Source organism: Corticium candelabrum, chromosome 13, assembly GCF_963422355.1.
Source record: "Corticium candelabrum chromosome 13, ooCorCand1.1, whole genome shotgun sequence".
Classification (NCBI taxonomy): Eukaryota; Metazoa; Porifera; class Homoscleromorpha; order Homosclerophorida; family Plakinidae; genus Corticium; species Corticium candelabrum.
The window spans coordinates 6681166-6696568 of NC_085097.1; the positions used below are offsets into that span (position 1 = coordinate 6681166).

Below are 15403 nucleotides of genomic sequence, written 5' to 3' on the forward strand. Positions count from 1 at the left end.
TTCATATCTTAATGTTTAAGTTTACTCTGTTGCTACATTGTTGCAATTTCCTTCTTTCTGATGGGTTCAACACACTTCTTTGGATTCCTTCCGTCTGTGCCCTACCAACCGGATCAACCTCAACAACCGCGTGCCAACACTTCCTACTGATTGTCACACATCACCCAATTCAATCAGGCAACGGAAAAAGTCACAAAGACACAAACCCCGTGCCGGGGTGGGTGGGGATGGCCAAACACTCTCACTCAGTCAGTCGTTTATTATCGTTCTGAGCGACATACAAACACGTGTACTCACGGATCTCGTCCTTCCGAGTCTTCTGCGTCGTCTGGCCTGTCGACAAGACGCCATTTTCATTCAACATTCATGAGAAAAAGACATTCTCTTTGTTTTCTCACTCGACCATCGACGTTTTAGAGCTCTTTCGTTTGCGTCTGCCTCCTCCTAATGATCTCTCGCCTGTTACATCGCTAGAGCTCATTTTTCTTCACACAAACTACGATTTGTGTTGAAGTAGGAAATTAAGTTGCCCGGATGTGACACCAATGCAAACGCTTCTTATTTATTTCATTCGGTATTCTTTAAAATGCAACTGCTTGGTAACTACGGCAATAGTAACTATGGTGATTAGGTAGTGAGAATTGAAAGGCAACAGAAAAACTTTTCGCCTCGGAATACTGAAGACTCGCGCATCTACAGCCCGGATATATATATCCGGGCATGCTATGCTGCACCTTTTGCACGTGACCGGCTACATTTTGTTGCTGTCGTCGTTCATTCCGTCATTTCCTGCTGCATCTTTGAAGATTCTTGCGCTACAAGTATGTCTACGTCATTGTAACAAAGTTAATAGTAGGAAGGAGGCAGAGTGAGCGACGAAGAGATGAAATTGCGCCTTTTGGGTGTAGGCGACGCCTTCGTTGCTACTCAATCTCACGTTTGTTTCAATGTTGAGACGTCTCGACGGTTACTTTTGATTGAGATCAGTTTACGTTGCGTATTTGCAGTTCTAGTGTTTGTGTTGCGTTCGATTCGTGTTCTGTTCTCGCATTGAACGCGCGCAGCGGCTCAACGACCAAGGTTAGTTGGCCCCTCCCACTCACGTGAGTGAGTAAACAAAAAGCTCAGAAATTCATATACGGGAATTTTGTAAGTATTGCGCTAGTTTTGAGGTCACGTATCCCGTGAAATGTTTTAATTACGAGTTTTAATTAATTAATGTGAGATTATTGGTAGAAGGATAGCATTGTTTGTCTATAGACTCTGTCAACTCTATGTTTTCATCTAGACTTTTTGTTAACAGATGGATATCAAGAAAGAGATCAGAGGTAAGCATTGCAATATGGGAAATGATCATGTTTTAGTTAATGTTGAGAAGTGTGTGTGTGTGTGTGTGTGTGTGTGTGTGTGTGTGTGTGTGTGTGTGTGTGTGTGTGTGTGTGTCTGACATATTGCATGTTGCTAAGAAATAGAATGTGTTTGAGTGTAACAATGATTGTATTGATAGATCTAAAGAATAAAGGATGGAAGCTAGTAGAAGAGGGACAGTTTATAGAGGCAATTAGAATGAACGAAAAAGCTAGAGAAATGGCAGAACAACATTTGGAAGTAACAGATGGACTGAGACTGTCAGGTGAGGAATGTTGTTTTGATTGAAAATATTGCAGAAATTCTAAAGTCAGGGTTTGTGGTTTTGTTCTGCTCTTCAGTTCTTGGTAATCTGGGGAACACATACAGAGCTAATGGAGAATATATGAAAGCACAAGCAATTCTAGAAAATCTTTTATCAGTTGAGAGAAAACATCCTGAGACACATAATCTCTCACTAGCTGACAGTGAGTTGTATTGTAATGTTTGTTTTATGTTTATGATTTTAGACTAAAATCCAGTTAATAGTGAATTGGACTGCATGATACATACAGCCTAGTCTACATCACTCAAAGTGATTAAATGATGCAGTGAAGTTTAGATGAACCTTTATCATGTATGATAACTAGATAATGATGGCAAGAATCATACGTGGAAATGACATCATGTGAGATCATTCCGATAGCGTGTATGTAGTTAGCTTGGCTGTTTGTCTGCCTGCTTGTTTGTTTGTCTCTCTCTCTGTCTGTTTGTTTGTTTGTTTGTTTATTTGTCCCTAGCTCCATCTGTCTGTCTGCTGGTAACAACTAACTTCACCTAATTGCCAATCATCATTAGGATTAAAAAGCGTTTGCTAACCAAGTGACTCTTAATTACACTCGACATCTGAAAGTTTGTGATCAAGTGACGTTTTTAAAGAGATGAATGCGTATTTAATCAGTTGCACTTATTTGCACAGTAACTAGCTGAGCAGCCGGTTCTTCATGTGGGTAGATTATTACATAGAAAATAGTAGTGTAAGTATGTGTGGTGAAAAACATGCAGATATTGAGCAAAGGCTTCCTATATATGCAATGTTTACATGATGTTTGCAATTCACACCAAACGTAGACCTATGGTCCATTTTCTCTCGGTAAGAACACATCAACAAAACTCTCGGTTAGGCACTTGCTGCGTTTTGTGTCACCAACATGACAAATGAATGTGGGGTGAACGTCTTGAAAGGGGAAGCCGAGAGTCAGTGAAAGTGACTGTCTAGTATGTGTTGGTGTATGTCACATATGATGGAGTGTGTACTTGTATGTATATGGTATATTTACTGTGTGACTGACTTTTGTTTGTTTGTACTTACAGCCTTGTATTCACTGGGGCAATGTTACTTTTTTCAATCCAAGTATGTTGATGCCACATCATTACTGGAGGAGTGCTTGTTAATACAACAGAAACACCTTCCAGCTAATGATGTGGAGGTGGCCTACAGTAAGTGTTGTGTGTGAGTAATTGTTGTTTTTGAAAGATTTTCAACTTATTTGACGAGAGGATATGATGTTTCTCTTACCACCAGTCTGTCTGTCTTTCTCTTGTGTCTCTCCCTGCTTGTGTATGTGTGAGAGTTTGTGTATTATTGCATGAATTTACTTGAGTGTGTATTGTATGTTGATCTGTTCAGTTTTTAGTTTTGCTATCTGTCTTTGTTGACCATGATTTCTCTCTATTTTCTATCTGTCTGGTCTGTGTCAGTGTGTCAGACAAAGCACATGTAAAGTGAAAGGCAAAATTGTGTTCAAGTGGTGCATGATGGGCTACAAGAATACTGACATAATGATAATGTGTAAGTAAGAGACAAAAGGGACGTTTAATGCATTAGAGGTCGTGGTTTGTGTATTACTTGTTACATCGTGTGCATTTGCTAGCTGGTAGAGTGATTGGTTGTCTGTCTATCTGTTTGTGTTATTGCGCATGCTTACACTGTGCACATTTCTACAGCTACACAACAATGTGAGTGTGCATGGTATGTGCTGTAGAAAGGTCTCGTTTAATCAGTTATGATAGACAGACTGGAAGAGTGGTTGCATGTTGTGTGAGAAAGAACTCATCTCTCACTACTGCATTGAAATATATTAGACATTGATTGTTGTCTTGCAACTCAATTAGCAAGAAAAGTTGTTGTGTCTTAATTCTCACCTTTATTCTTATTTTAGGTATGAGGATGCTTGGTGAATGTTTTATGAGACAAAAGAAACTGTCTGAAGCAGAAAGATTATTGAGACATTCACTTGAGATCATGAAATCTGCTCACACAGAAGATCATCGTGATCTTGCACATGGTATGTGTTCATTCTCTGATACAATTGTAAGTTAACATCACTCGTAATACACTACTGTGTTGTAAGCAACATGCCCGCTAGTTGCGATACCGTGTAGACATGAGACAGTGTGTGCTTCAATGGGGCAACGTGCCAGGTTGTGAGGGATTTGTGATCAATGGGTTAACCAGAGTGGTCAGCTCACACGCTGAGCTCCGAAAAGTGGGGTGAACCCAAGATTTCACTCAGGGTGACGTTGGACGATCAACGCCCGTTAGAACCACCATTTACTCAAGCCCAAGAGGTCAGTGGAGTTGACGTTGGAGACTCAACACACAATCACAGAACCCATTCTGTTTAATGACGTACATGAGACAACTGGCTTGCGCCAAAGATGTTAGTCGCATTGACGTTGCAACCTTAGTGGTGGCACACTCATAATGTTGGGCCAAGACTGGCCTGAACAAGGCCCCTCTCCTGGCACGCTACCTGATATATATTTCATATAACCTCCCTAAAACATGGGCGGGAGGGAGGGATATCAAGAAAGCTACCAGCTAGTCAATGCTAACCGAACAATACAACGTTCTCACAGTCATTTGTATTAATACTAGTAGTTCAGACAAACCTTCTATCTTGATTGCGTAGCTATGCAATCAAGTTTGCATGGGCATAGCGCTAAACGACAGAGTGCACCTTTAATAACAGCTAGCAGTTGAACTATGTACAGGCAAAGCTGGATATGAGAGCACTAGATATTAGCAGCAAATAGCCTGAAAACAGATCGCAAGCGATGGTCACGTGAGAAACATTCTGTCAAAGCGCGCTAACTCTAGGAGCCTTGCTAACATCAAAATGCTAGAAGACACTCACGAGATGTTGAGAAAATGTGTCTGTGGGTTATGAAAAGGGCATGGATGTGCATGCAAGGCTGAAGGGACCAACTGCACTGCATTTGTGCGCTTACAGTTATCACGTGATCTAATTATTGCTTACCACGTGATCATCTTATTCTCTCACTTTTTACACTGATATGTAGTGCTCGCATGTTCAAACCTGGTTTTGTGTAAAACTTAATCTATTTAGTGCCTTTGACCCGAGGAAAGGTGACGAGTTGGTTTGTGCGTGACCCGAACTCTTCTTCAACAATGGGATTGCAAAATTGCTTCTGTAAGTTTTCCTTATTTGTAGCAGTGACTACGCTCTGATATCCAACTTTGCCTGTAGTTCAGCCAACCTTCCAACTTGATTGTGTAGACCATGCAATCAACTTTGCGGGGCATAGCGCTAAACGACAGAGTGTACCTTTAAGGGACTACTGCAGTGCGAAAATCAAAAATTATTTTTTGAGCTAAATTGAAAGATCTACATATGTGTACTTTAGAAAAAATAAAATTAGATTTTTTACTGAGAGAATGAGAGCAGTTAAAAGTTACTTCGGTTTTTCCATTTCTGGAATGGGGTGGATTGGCACGTTGATGTCATTGGAGGCACCCTATCCATTGTTGTGATACTCGAGTATGGTGCGGCGTTGTGTTGCAGCAGGCTGCAACAACTCTAGTCAGTCTGGATTTAGTGTATTTCGGTTTCCAAAATCCACAGCTTTGTAAAAGTTGAGAAAAACAAGTTCGACGAACAAGAGACGGCTAAGTAGGTCCAACAGAGCACAATGGAGTTTGCAGCTGTCACTTTGAAGAACACACTGTTTTGCGATTTCGTTGCAACACACACACTCACTTGCGCAGTACTCATAATTTTGCAGTAACGGCAATCACACCTACAGACATCTCGTGTGCAGCTGTCGGCAACTTCCGCTTCTGCACACTAGGACTTACCATGACGTGTCAGACAGCCTTTCACTGTGTTCGTCAACATCGGCAGATGAGGGCAATTGATCAGTAGATGAACTGTCAGCGAGTGGCTCAAACATATACGGTTCCACAGATCCGAAGTCTTCTGCTGCGTCTTCAGATGACGATGTCGATGGACTAAGAGATCGCTCTCCTGCGTGTTCCAGCACTTTGCTCAATGAAGAATCCGACGACAACGAATCCTCTGAATCACTTTTTGAATCCACTACAAATTCCTACGCGTAGCAAGATCGCTCCAATGTGTCGTTTCTGAACCATTTGCCGTACTAATTAGTAGCCTCGTCCCCAGACTCACGTGAGTCTGGCTGTGTCCGGTTCCCGTATGACATTTTCAGCCTCCCGTGAGTCTGGACTCACCGCACCTACTTTCACACACTTACTTCACTAAGTGTCACCCCACGTCATAGTCTTGGCACCCCACGTGACAAAAAGTACTTACGTCACAAACTCAATTAGCTTATATCTATCTAATGTGTGACCCAGCAGATTCTGTATCACGCCCAAGCTTCCGAACAGCGCATGGTGACTCTCCACAGTGAGTGATGCACCACGTTCACGCTATCCAAATCTCAAGACGACTTCAGCATGTGGAAGGTCAGTGTATTCCTAGCTAAGTTATTGTCCTACTCGCGTAGACTGGCGAGCCTGCCAAGTCTAGTTACAGCGATCCGGACAGCGCGTGTAGTTCACTCGTTGTTTCGTCGCACATCCGCTATCTGCACGGCCCTTGCTAGTGCACAGACTCTAATGGCCAGTAGGGCGCGCAATGGCAACAAGAGACACATTGACGTGGAATTGCAGTCCGCTCTCCGTGTTTTCAATTATGATGACTTTCGGGAGAGTAAACTTGAAGTCTCCAGGGCCATTCTAGGGGGAAAAGACATCTTTGCCCGCACAAACAACGAGTGACTACACGTGGAGTCCAGATCGCTGTAACTAGACTTGGCAGGCTCGCCAGTCTACGCGAGTAGGACAATAACTTAGCTAGGAATACACTCACCTTCCACATGCTGAAGTCGTCTTGAGATTTGGATAGCGTGAACGTGGTGCATCACTCACCGTGGAGAGTCACCATGCGCTGTTCGGAAGCTTGGGCGTGATACACAATCTGCTGGGTCACACATTAGATAGATATAAGCTAATTGAGTTTGTGACATAAGTACTTTTTGTCACGTGGGGTGCCAAGACTATGACGTGGGGTGACACTTAGTGAAGTAAGTGTGTGAAAGTAGGTGCGGTGAGTCCAGACTCACGGGAGGCTGAAAATGTCATACGGGAACCGGACACAGCCAGACTCACGTGAGTCTGGGGACAAGGCTACTAATTAGTACGTATGATAGCACTACTCTGCCTCCACTGAAGTCAGTGTGCTAACACGCCCCATTCCAGAAATAGTATTGCGGAATGAACACAGTTAACCTACGTTTACTATGTAAACTAACCAACCTCTCACTCTTCTTACTGAGACAACTCTGCTTACCTCGCGTTGATTTAATGTGTTGTCTATAATATCATCATTGTTTATCTTCTTTAGCTCAGTTCACACTTGCTAACTGTCTGAACCTACAAGGTAAACTAAGTGAATCAATCAAGCTGATGACCGACTGTGTCAAGATGTTTAAATCAAGTCTCCATCATGAACATCCTCATGTGGCTATGGGTTAGTTTCTTGTCTTTCTTTTGACATCAACTTTATGTGAATTGTGAGCTTGACATGCTGATTATCATTTGCACATGTTGATACTGCAGTATAAATCAGTCATAATTGTCATGTGTTGGTTACGAGTTGTTGTTGTTCTCAGCTGTTTGTCAACTGGGAGTGTATTTACTGGAAGTAGGAAACTTGGATGAGAGCAAACAATACTTGAGAGAATCTCTTGACATAAGAAGACATTCTCTCCACGAGAAACATCCTAGTACAGCATTTTGTATGTCTAAATATTCTATAATGTCAAATCAGCGCGCGCGCGCACGTGTGTGTGTGTGTGTGTATCAATGTGTCTTGATTTGTACAGCATTGAAACATTTGGGAGAATGTCTAATGAAAAAAGGGAACAACAAAGAAGCAGAGAAACTTCTCTCTGAAGCTGTCGACATTGAAGCAGTTGGTCTCCATCCAAATCACCCTGACAAAATCTCCAGTCAGAATTTCCTCATTTCTCTTTACCTGCATTTCTCACAGTTGCTGTTTTCCGTTTTCAGCATTGATTTTATGGTCAGAATGTTTGCTAAATATTGCTGACTACAAACGTGCCCAACCTGCTCTATTTAATGCTCTTCGAATCATCAATATTAACCAGCAGCTGAGCAACAGCAGGCAGAGATCAGAAGGTCTGATATTTGAGTGGAAGGTTAATGTTGTGATTATTGAGTTTGTTCTGCAGTAATGCGTCTACTAAGGAGACTGAGCCCATTCCAACGGCCACAATCTGGCGAGACAATTATTGGTGAAGGGAAAGCAGAAGAAGTAGAACAGACAGATGGTGAGGACAATCATTAGCTTTGTAAAGATTGTGTTGAACTACTTGTGTGTGTTAGAGAGAGGAAATAGACTTGAGAGAAAGTCATGGATTGAGGATGAGGTAGAGAATGATAGTAGACTTACAACAGTCATCATCTGTTTGCTTGTGTGTTTGTTTGATTGTTGCTTGTGTCGACCAGTCAGTCTGTTTGTTGCTTTACTTACACTGATTTGTTTGTTTCTCTTTCCTGGCTTTTGAATGTGTGTTGTGGTTTTTGTTTTTCTGTTATTTAATCAGTTGGTTGGGATATTTGGTTGGTTGATTGAGTGTAATTTCTGTATTCTACTCTGATCTCTCTCTTCTGTGTAGGGTGACGATCATTCTGATCAATCTGCACCCACAATGGGTATGACATGCTGCATACAATCCATTAAGCAACTCATCCCATGTTGTTTGTTTACTAGAAAATCTTGACATTTCTGATCTGTGCCACCCATTGTGGGTGGGTGGTACATTGGAAGTGTTGCACGTTGGTAGCAGTGATGGCTTGTCATTCCACGAGACGATGGGCAGTGAGGGAGGAGAGCTGAGTGCTGGCAGTGTGAGCATTACTGTTCCAGCGCGTGCCGTTCAATCACCAACACAATTCTCCATTCATTCATTCATGCATGATAAGTATATGCCTCTCGTCTCTGCTAGTGGCTACCAAGTGGTCAGTCCAGTTATTTTTCTTGGTCCCCATGACGTGTCATTCAGCAAGCCAATCAAAGTGTGTATCAACACCATAGCTGATGTGACTTCAGCAGGCGGGTCGTTCACTCTGATGAGATGTGAATCAAGACTCGATGAGACGAAGTGGAAATGGCGTGATGTGGTAGTGTATTCTCCTGATACTCAGGAAGTGCAGTCACACATTCCATTTGATCACAACAGCTGGTCAGTGGAGGTGACCAGTTTTAGTTGGTGGGTGTGGCTTATTAGTTTTATTAAGAGCCCAACCATTTTATTCAGAAGGAAGATGGGATGTGTAGTTCTTGGTCGAAGTCTTTCTTCTTGCAAATGGTCATTGTCATTGCATCTTTTCAATTCATATGAAGAAATTGGTCAGAAAATTATTCGTGACCATCAAGAACATGTATCATTGCCTGCTATCCAGCTCTGTCCAGTGACAGAATTTAATATTTACTATGAAGGTGACGTAGTTATGAAGCCTCAACTTGGTCCAGAATGGTCATTGTGTCGAGGTGATGCGGAAGTTCAGTATCCAACTAAATATTTGTGGGATCAACCATTTGATCGTGATCATTGCTTTACTTTTGAGGTTGAAATCAACGGCCCTCGTCCTGATAGTTTAGTTGTCCCTGTTTATGTTGAGTACGTCAAACGAGGCGAAGTGGATTTCAGTCTCACACTGACAGCAGTTCACAAACTGTCCAAATCAGCTGATTCATCAAAGTCCAGTTTACCTTCTCACTCTCCTTCTCTTCCAGATGAGGAACAGGAAGCATTCTACTTCTGTAGTGAAGAGGGTCTACATTCTTCTGGCTCCACATCTTCATCAACAGCAGCAAGGGATAGAACTTCATCACAAAGTTTGTTATTTACATTTGGATCAGTTAAGTTTGTTACACAATTGTGCATGTGTATAGGATCAATAAAACAACAACCTGCTGATGTACACACTGTCAGTCAATGTGATGTCAGTCCCATCTATACCAAAGTTCAAGTAAGAAGGTTTTGTTGTAGTTAAGCCTCAGCATTCGCATGCACAGCATGAGCAGTAGCAGTAGTAGTGAGTCGGAGACTGAGCACCATAGGTGTATAGGTGCACGGTTATCCCAGCACACACTTAATGGCATAGTAATTATCCCAGGGAAAGACTCAGACAATTGTAAGCTGTATGTTACCTATATATATATATATATATATATATATATATATATATATATATATATATATATATATATATATATATATCATATCATATCATGTTGAAATCATCACTTCAGACTGATACATTACCATTGACATACTTTACTGTTATGATATGAGAGCAATACTATCATACAAGAGATTGTATGAGACTCATGAGTTCTTATCTGTTTATGTTGTCTGTTCGTCATTTTCTCTATTAACATTTCTGTTGTATCTTTCTGTCAGGAGAAAAGCTCATTGCTAGTTCGTCTTCCTGTTGGAAGTGAAGTTCCTTACACAGGATGTACTTTCCGGTACATAGATACTACAGGTCAGACAGTTGAAGAAGTTCCAGGAGAAAGGCTGGATAGTCGTACAATAGAAACTGTTACTCCTGGTAAGTTACATACGTTTGACATGATAGTCATGTGTTTACCTTGATTGTTGTATGTAGCTTGGCCACATGCTGATCGAGTGGAGATACACATATTTTCTTCAGATGGACAAACTCGTCTCGGATATTTTGTACACGTTTTCATTGACCCGTCTGCAGAGATGTTACCTCGTATTGTCAATGATCATGAAGATGGCAGCAGCATACTATCGGAAGCAGTAGACCAAGAGACAAGCAAAGGTGAAAACATTTGCACAAAAATTGTTTTACCATTCACTTCGTTGTAGCTATAAAACACGGTCACTTTCATTGTTGTATCATTGTTTCCACTTTCTACTTTGTAACATTGTGGTTTACTCTAATTTTTTACTGTAGTGGAAACAGAGCAACAAAAGAGACTAGAGTCAAGTGCAAAGAGCAAATGCACAGACAAAGAGATGTTGTATGTGACTGGTAAAGTCACTGCCTGTTGGCAGGAATTTGTATCCCATCTATCACCAACCTTCTTCACTATGGACAGAATAGATATAATAAAAGGTAATTACCATAATAATTTATTTGCACAGACTAAAAAGGCATTGGACATGTGGACTAAGAAATATGGCGTCAAAGCCACTCGATGCTCAATTATCACAGCAATGTGTGATATCAATCGCCGATTGCAGGCAGAATGTATTTTTGGCTGCGACTTGGTGGAGCATGTTTGTCCATCAAAATGACTGCATTTGTACAAACTTTATTTCTATAACGTTTTATATATTATTCACGTTATCATGAACTCCAATTATCTTATTTTATATACACACGTTCTGCTACTTGTTCTACCACGTGTCCTTCTCTTCAGTTGCCTTGTACATTGTCAGTACAATGAATGTGTTTTATGTACCAATATGTGTGTGTGTGGTAGTCGTTATCTCATACCCTAACAGTAACTCATACTCAAGTACTCGTAGTGTTAAAACCAGATCTATCCCTATGATGTTGACTGCACAAATTGGCTCCTTTCTATCCATCACAAAATGGCAATTGAAGAGCAACGATTATCGGATGCCCAGGCACTGATGTATCCAGTTGATATCAATAAAGTAGTGATGACTAGGTTATCTTCGTTTGTGATATCTCATAGATTGAAATTCTAAAATAGCAGAATCCTATGACGTGAGTAAGTTTCATTGCCGAGCGTGTGTGTGTGTGTGTGTGTGTGTGTGTGTGTGTGTGTGTGTGTGTGTGTGTGTGTGTGTGTGTGTGTGTGTGTGTGTGTGTGTGTGTGTGTGTGTGTGTGTGTGTGTGTGTGTGTGTTGTAAGTATACTAAATATATTCTAAAGCAAGCCAATACTAAATGTTAGTATACATGCAGCCTACCACATCCACTTTCTCAAGAAAGACACGAAGAACACACTCATTACTCCTTTCAGTCTAAGTTACTTAGTATGCGGCAGATTGGTGCCAATGCGGACACGCGAGAGAGAGACCTGTCTGATAAGCGGGAAGGATTATTGTGAGTATCCTAGCTTGTTGATCGTGTGTGCATGGTGCAGTGTAGCGATACCATCTGTACGGAACACCTCTAGCAGACACATGCACGTGCAGTGTCTTTATCTCCTCCTCCCGCTATCCTCTGTGGAGCGCCTCACGTGCTGCAAAACAATGATGCAACACAGAAAAGCGCAGAAGAAAAGCCTTAGTATCTTGCGAGGCTAGCAAATCTACCATGCAGCTTACTAGCGATACCCGCAAAGTAAACTAGAAGCATATCTACATACCTAGCTATCGGTTTGCGTCTAGACAAACAGCGCAAAATCGTAGGAGGTGGAGGGTCGATGACGAAGACCTATTGGTGGTTGGAAGTAGGAGTGAAAGGCAGTAGATAACGGCGTGATGCAATCCGGTTGGTGATTGTGCACTTTTGCATTTCAAACGCATCGAGTCGGTCGACGAGGGTCTACGGAGATGCAAGACTTTTAGTCTAGCTACGCCCTAAGGTGAGAAGTGCATGAAGAATTCTAGTGCAGGCGGTAGAAGCCGAGTCTGTAGGTGTTGCTGGCAATAGAATACACGTAAAACGTCGTTTGCGAGTTGTTTTTAGAAAGCAAATGCACGCAATGGTTCGCACTAATATCCATCTCTGTAGTAGTCTAGATGTATCTAGTTCTAGCTGAAGCAACCGAAAGTTAATTTCTAGATGTACGTGCTATCTAGTCTCCACGCCTGCAGGTTGGAAGAATGCATGTGGTCCAGTTGGAACACTCGTGCTTGCCAACGTTTGCCGTTAGCATGCATCAAGACTATGTGTGTACTATTGGGTTGTTGGTTAGAGAGCGTATACACTACCCGTGCACACAACCGACAGTCTGTATTGACACGAAAGCAACCATACACACTTAACTATGGTCCCTCCCCTAGGAGTGGCCAACACAATCCAGTAACCTCTAATACATCCCCCTTTCTCAAGTCAAGAACTGTCTTACCCTACATCTCCCTTCTCAAAGCATGCAACACTACTTTTTACTTTCTATAAATCTAAACGTTTAGGTGTCACTACTCGTCTTCCACTCCTTGTCCTCACTGTTGGCGAATTCTGTTGGACTCCGCCCTCTTGGGTAGTAGATGTTTCCTGATGTGCTGAGTAGTCGAAGTGGGGTGTCTTTTCAGGCTTCTCCTGCTGCTGTGATGGTGGAATGTTCACTAGAGGTGTCGCCTGTTTCTTCCAACAGTTGTAGATGGAGTTTGTACCAGATATGACCTTGCATGCTGTTGATTCTTCTTATAGTACCTTTCTTGCTTCTTGTCTGTCTCAGTGTCTGTCACCCAAACAGTAGTGAGGTTTCAGTACTTTGGTACGTATACCGTGTCGTTTGTCGAATCTCTTTTTCTGGTCCTCCATCTCTAGTGATCATGCACTTCTTTTGTTTCCAATAACAATTTTTTTCAATCGCAGGCTGCCCCATGCAATACTGCTTCGTCCTCGCTTGACGAGCTGGGAAACGTGCCGGCTTGCTTTTCGTTGCCCTGTTGGCAATCGCTTCGCACCTACCTGAGCTGCTTCTATCTCTGTTGGCTTCTCAGATTCCAAAGGTCCTTTCTGACGACTATCTGCTGCCCTTTTACGGCTTCAGCTTTCACTATTGCCGTCGAAAGAGTCAAATCCGAGTGCATCTGCAACGCTTCAGACAACTTGGCATCCCGAGGCGGTTCGGAATCTCTAGAATTTTCTCAGGGGACGAGAAGTCAAACTTCTCTGGAGGTGCAACCTGGAATGTCTTCTTCCAACTCTGCACTCGCTTCTTCAAATCCGTCAGCTCTTGAACAACAACAACAATTTCAATGAAACCTCACACCCACACCATCACCTCCCTCCACTCCACTCATATTCACATGCAATTGACTGTAAATTGTAAACAAAATGACGTCAATGTTACCACCAAAATTTTCAGCAGTCAGATCTCGATAGAACTCAGTTCTGTGTGCCTTCTTTAGTGCTGTACACAAACCAAAGTCAGCCAACTTTATGTGACCCTAAAACACAAAATAGTATTCAGTGTGTGTGTGTGTGTGTGTGTGTGTGTGTGTGTGTGTGTGTGTGTGTGTGTGTGTGTGTGTGTGTGTGTGTGTGTGTGTGTGTGTTGTGGTGGCCCAATTGGCTAGAGAGTGCATTCGGAGAATGGAAATATCCGTCACCTTGCAGGGTTGCAAGTTCAAGTCACAGTGATGGCGAGATATGGCATAATTTCCTTAAGCAAGAAACTTACACACAATTGCCTCTCTCAACTCAGGAGTATAAATGAGTACCTGGTCATTGACTGGGGTGGCAAACGACTCCGACTGCGACAAAGTCCATCAGCCACTGGGGTCCAGGTGGGACTTCGGGTGCCTACACCACAGTTGGCATGGCAGTCAGTGCTCCTGCGAGCACCTGGCCAGGCTCCAGGAGATTGCTTAGCATGGCCCATAGTTCCTACTTAGTGCACAGGAACCCAGCCATCTGGCTGGGGGCATAACCGTAACGAACGGCAGCTCCTTGACCATTTGTGTGTGCATCTGTGTGTGTGTGTGTGTGTGTGTGTGTGTGTGCGTGCGCATGCGCGTGCGTGTTCAATCACCTTTTTTCTTCAGTTCAAGATCTGGAAACTCATCAAAATTTGATGTATCATCAATTGCCTTCACAGTGATGGGAATGGCAGCTGGATGGTCTCTGGAAAAAATGAGCAAGACACTTGCCAATACCATCCACTTGTTTATCTGTCGTCTGTCTGTCTGTCTGTCTGTCTGTCTGTCTGTCTGTCTGTCTGTCTGTCTGTCAAAATTCATATATTTTCATAAATGAATGCTATTACAACTAAAACTATTTAGAATGTTCAAGAGGCCCAATAGGGTCTGTCTGTCTGTCTGTCTGTCTGTCTGTCTGTCTGTCTGTCTGTCAATTACATATATTTGAACTTTTATCTCTATGATACATTTTGCAATGCAGCGTACTATGTACTGTCCAACTACTAGTAGTATTCATCAACTAAACTAAGCTAAAATTGAAACACGTGTAAACTACAGGGTACAAGCAAAGCCTCCAGTACCAGCTGGTGGCTAAAGTACTGGGTGGCAAAGAGGTCACATCTGTTGTCTTTAGACAGCAAAGATTGCTTTTTAGAGATGACTCTAACATTACACTTCTGGAGCTGAATAGAAAAGCGTTTGGACCAGAAGTCGATAAACTCTGCAGCGTTCGGTCGTCCCACTTTGTCCGATGACTTCTTTGATAATTTGCACAGGAGTTCTGTCTGTCTGTCTGTCTGTCTGTCAAATAACATTTATTTCAAACATACATCTATAATACAATGCTAGCAAGGTAACTATATAAAGTTCTGCAACTACGAGAGTTTACTAGAACTAGATTTTAAAAACAAACAAACATGTAACACTTAAAAGAGAACAATGCAGACTACCCCGAACCAACTTAGTGGCTGAAAAACTGGGTAGAGCAATCTACAGTACAGTCAATGTGATTTGTCAGAGCTGAGATTTTTCTCATGATGACCTTTGCATTGCACTTCTGAAGTTGAGTTGAGAATCTCTTTCTCCATATGTCCAGAAAA

General features: G+C 42.2%; 3 protein-coding genes across 4 annotated transcripts in view; 1 reads left to right on the plus strand and 2 right to left on the minus strand.

Annotated features, from left to right (window-relative positions):
* The first annotated feature begins 1288 nt into the window (after positions 1-1288).
* On the plus strand, positions 1289-11139 carry LOC134189045 (uncharacterized). The gene is made up of 17 exons (XM_062657277.1): positions 1289-1328; positions 1508-1633; positions 1710-1835; positions 2722-2847; positions 3570-3695; positions 7080-7205; positions 7348-7473; positions 7561-7686; positions 7748-7876; positions 7930-8028; positions 8084-8127; positions 8377-8413; positions 8472-9599; positions 9657-9733; positions 10168-10318; positions 10376-10555; positions 10691-11139. The coding sequence occupies exons 1-17, from the start codon at positions 1304-1306 to the stop codon at positions 11032-11034; spliced, it is 3096 nt and encodes a 1031-aa protein (XP_062513261.1). The 5' UTR covers positions 1289-1303; the 3' UTR covers positions 11035-11139.
* A 1510-nt stretch (positions 11140-12649) lies between these two features.
* Positions 12650-14554, minus strand: LOC134188425 (serine/threonine-protein kinase sax-1-like). The gene is made up of 2 exons (XM_062656594.1): positions 14417-14554; positions 12650-13795 (listed from the first exon to the last, which is right to left on the minus strand). Exons 1-2 carry the CDS (start codon positions 14541-14543, stop codon positions 13638-13640), a joined length of 285 nt encoding a protein of 94 aa, XP_062512578.1. The 5' UTR covers positions 14544-14554; the 3' UTR covers positions 12650-13637.
* Positions 14555-14900: 346 nt separating this feature from the next.
* Positions 14901-15403, minus strand: part of LOC134188426 (serine/threonine-protein kinase 38-like) — a 4018-nt gene continuing 3515 nt past the window's right edge. For both annotated transcript variants that reach the window (XM_062656596.1, XM_062656595.1), the window contains one exon: positions 14901-15403. This exon is cut by the window's right edge and continues 479 nt beyond it. The gene's annotated coding sequence lies outside the window, so the exon portion shown is untranslated.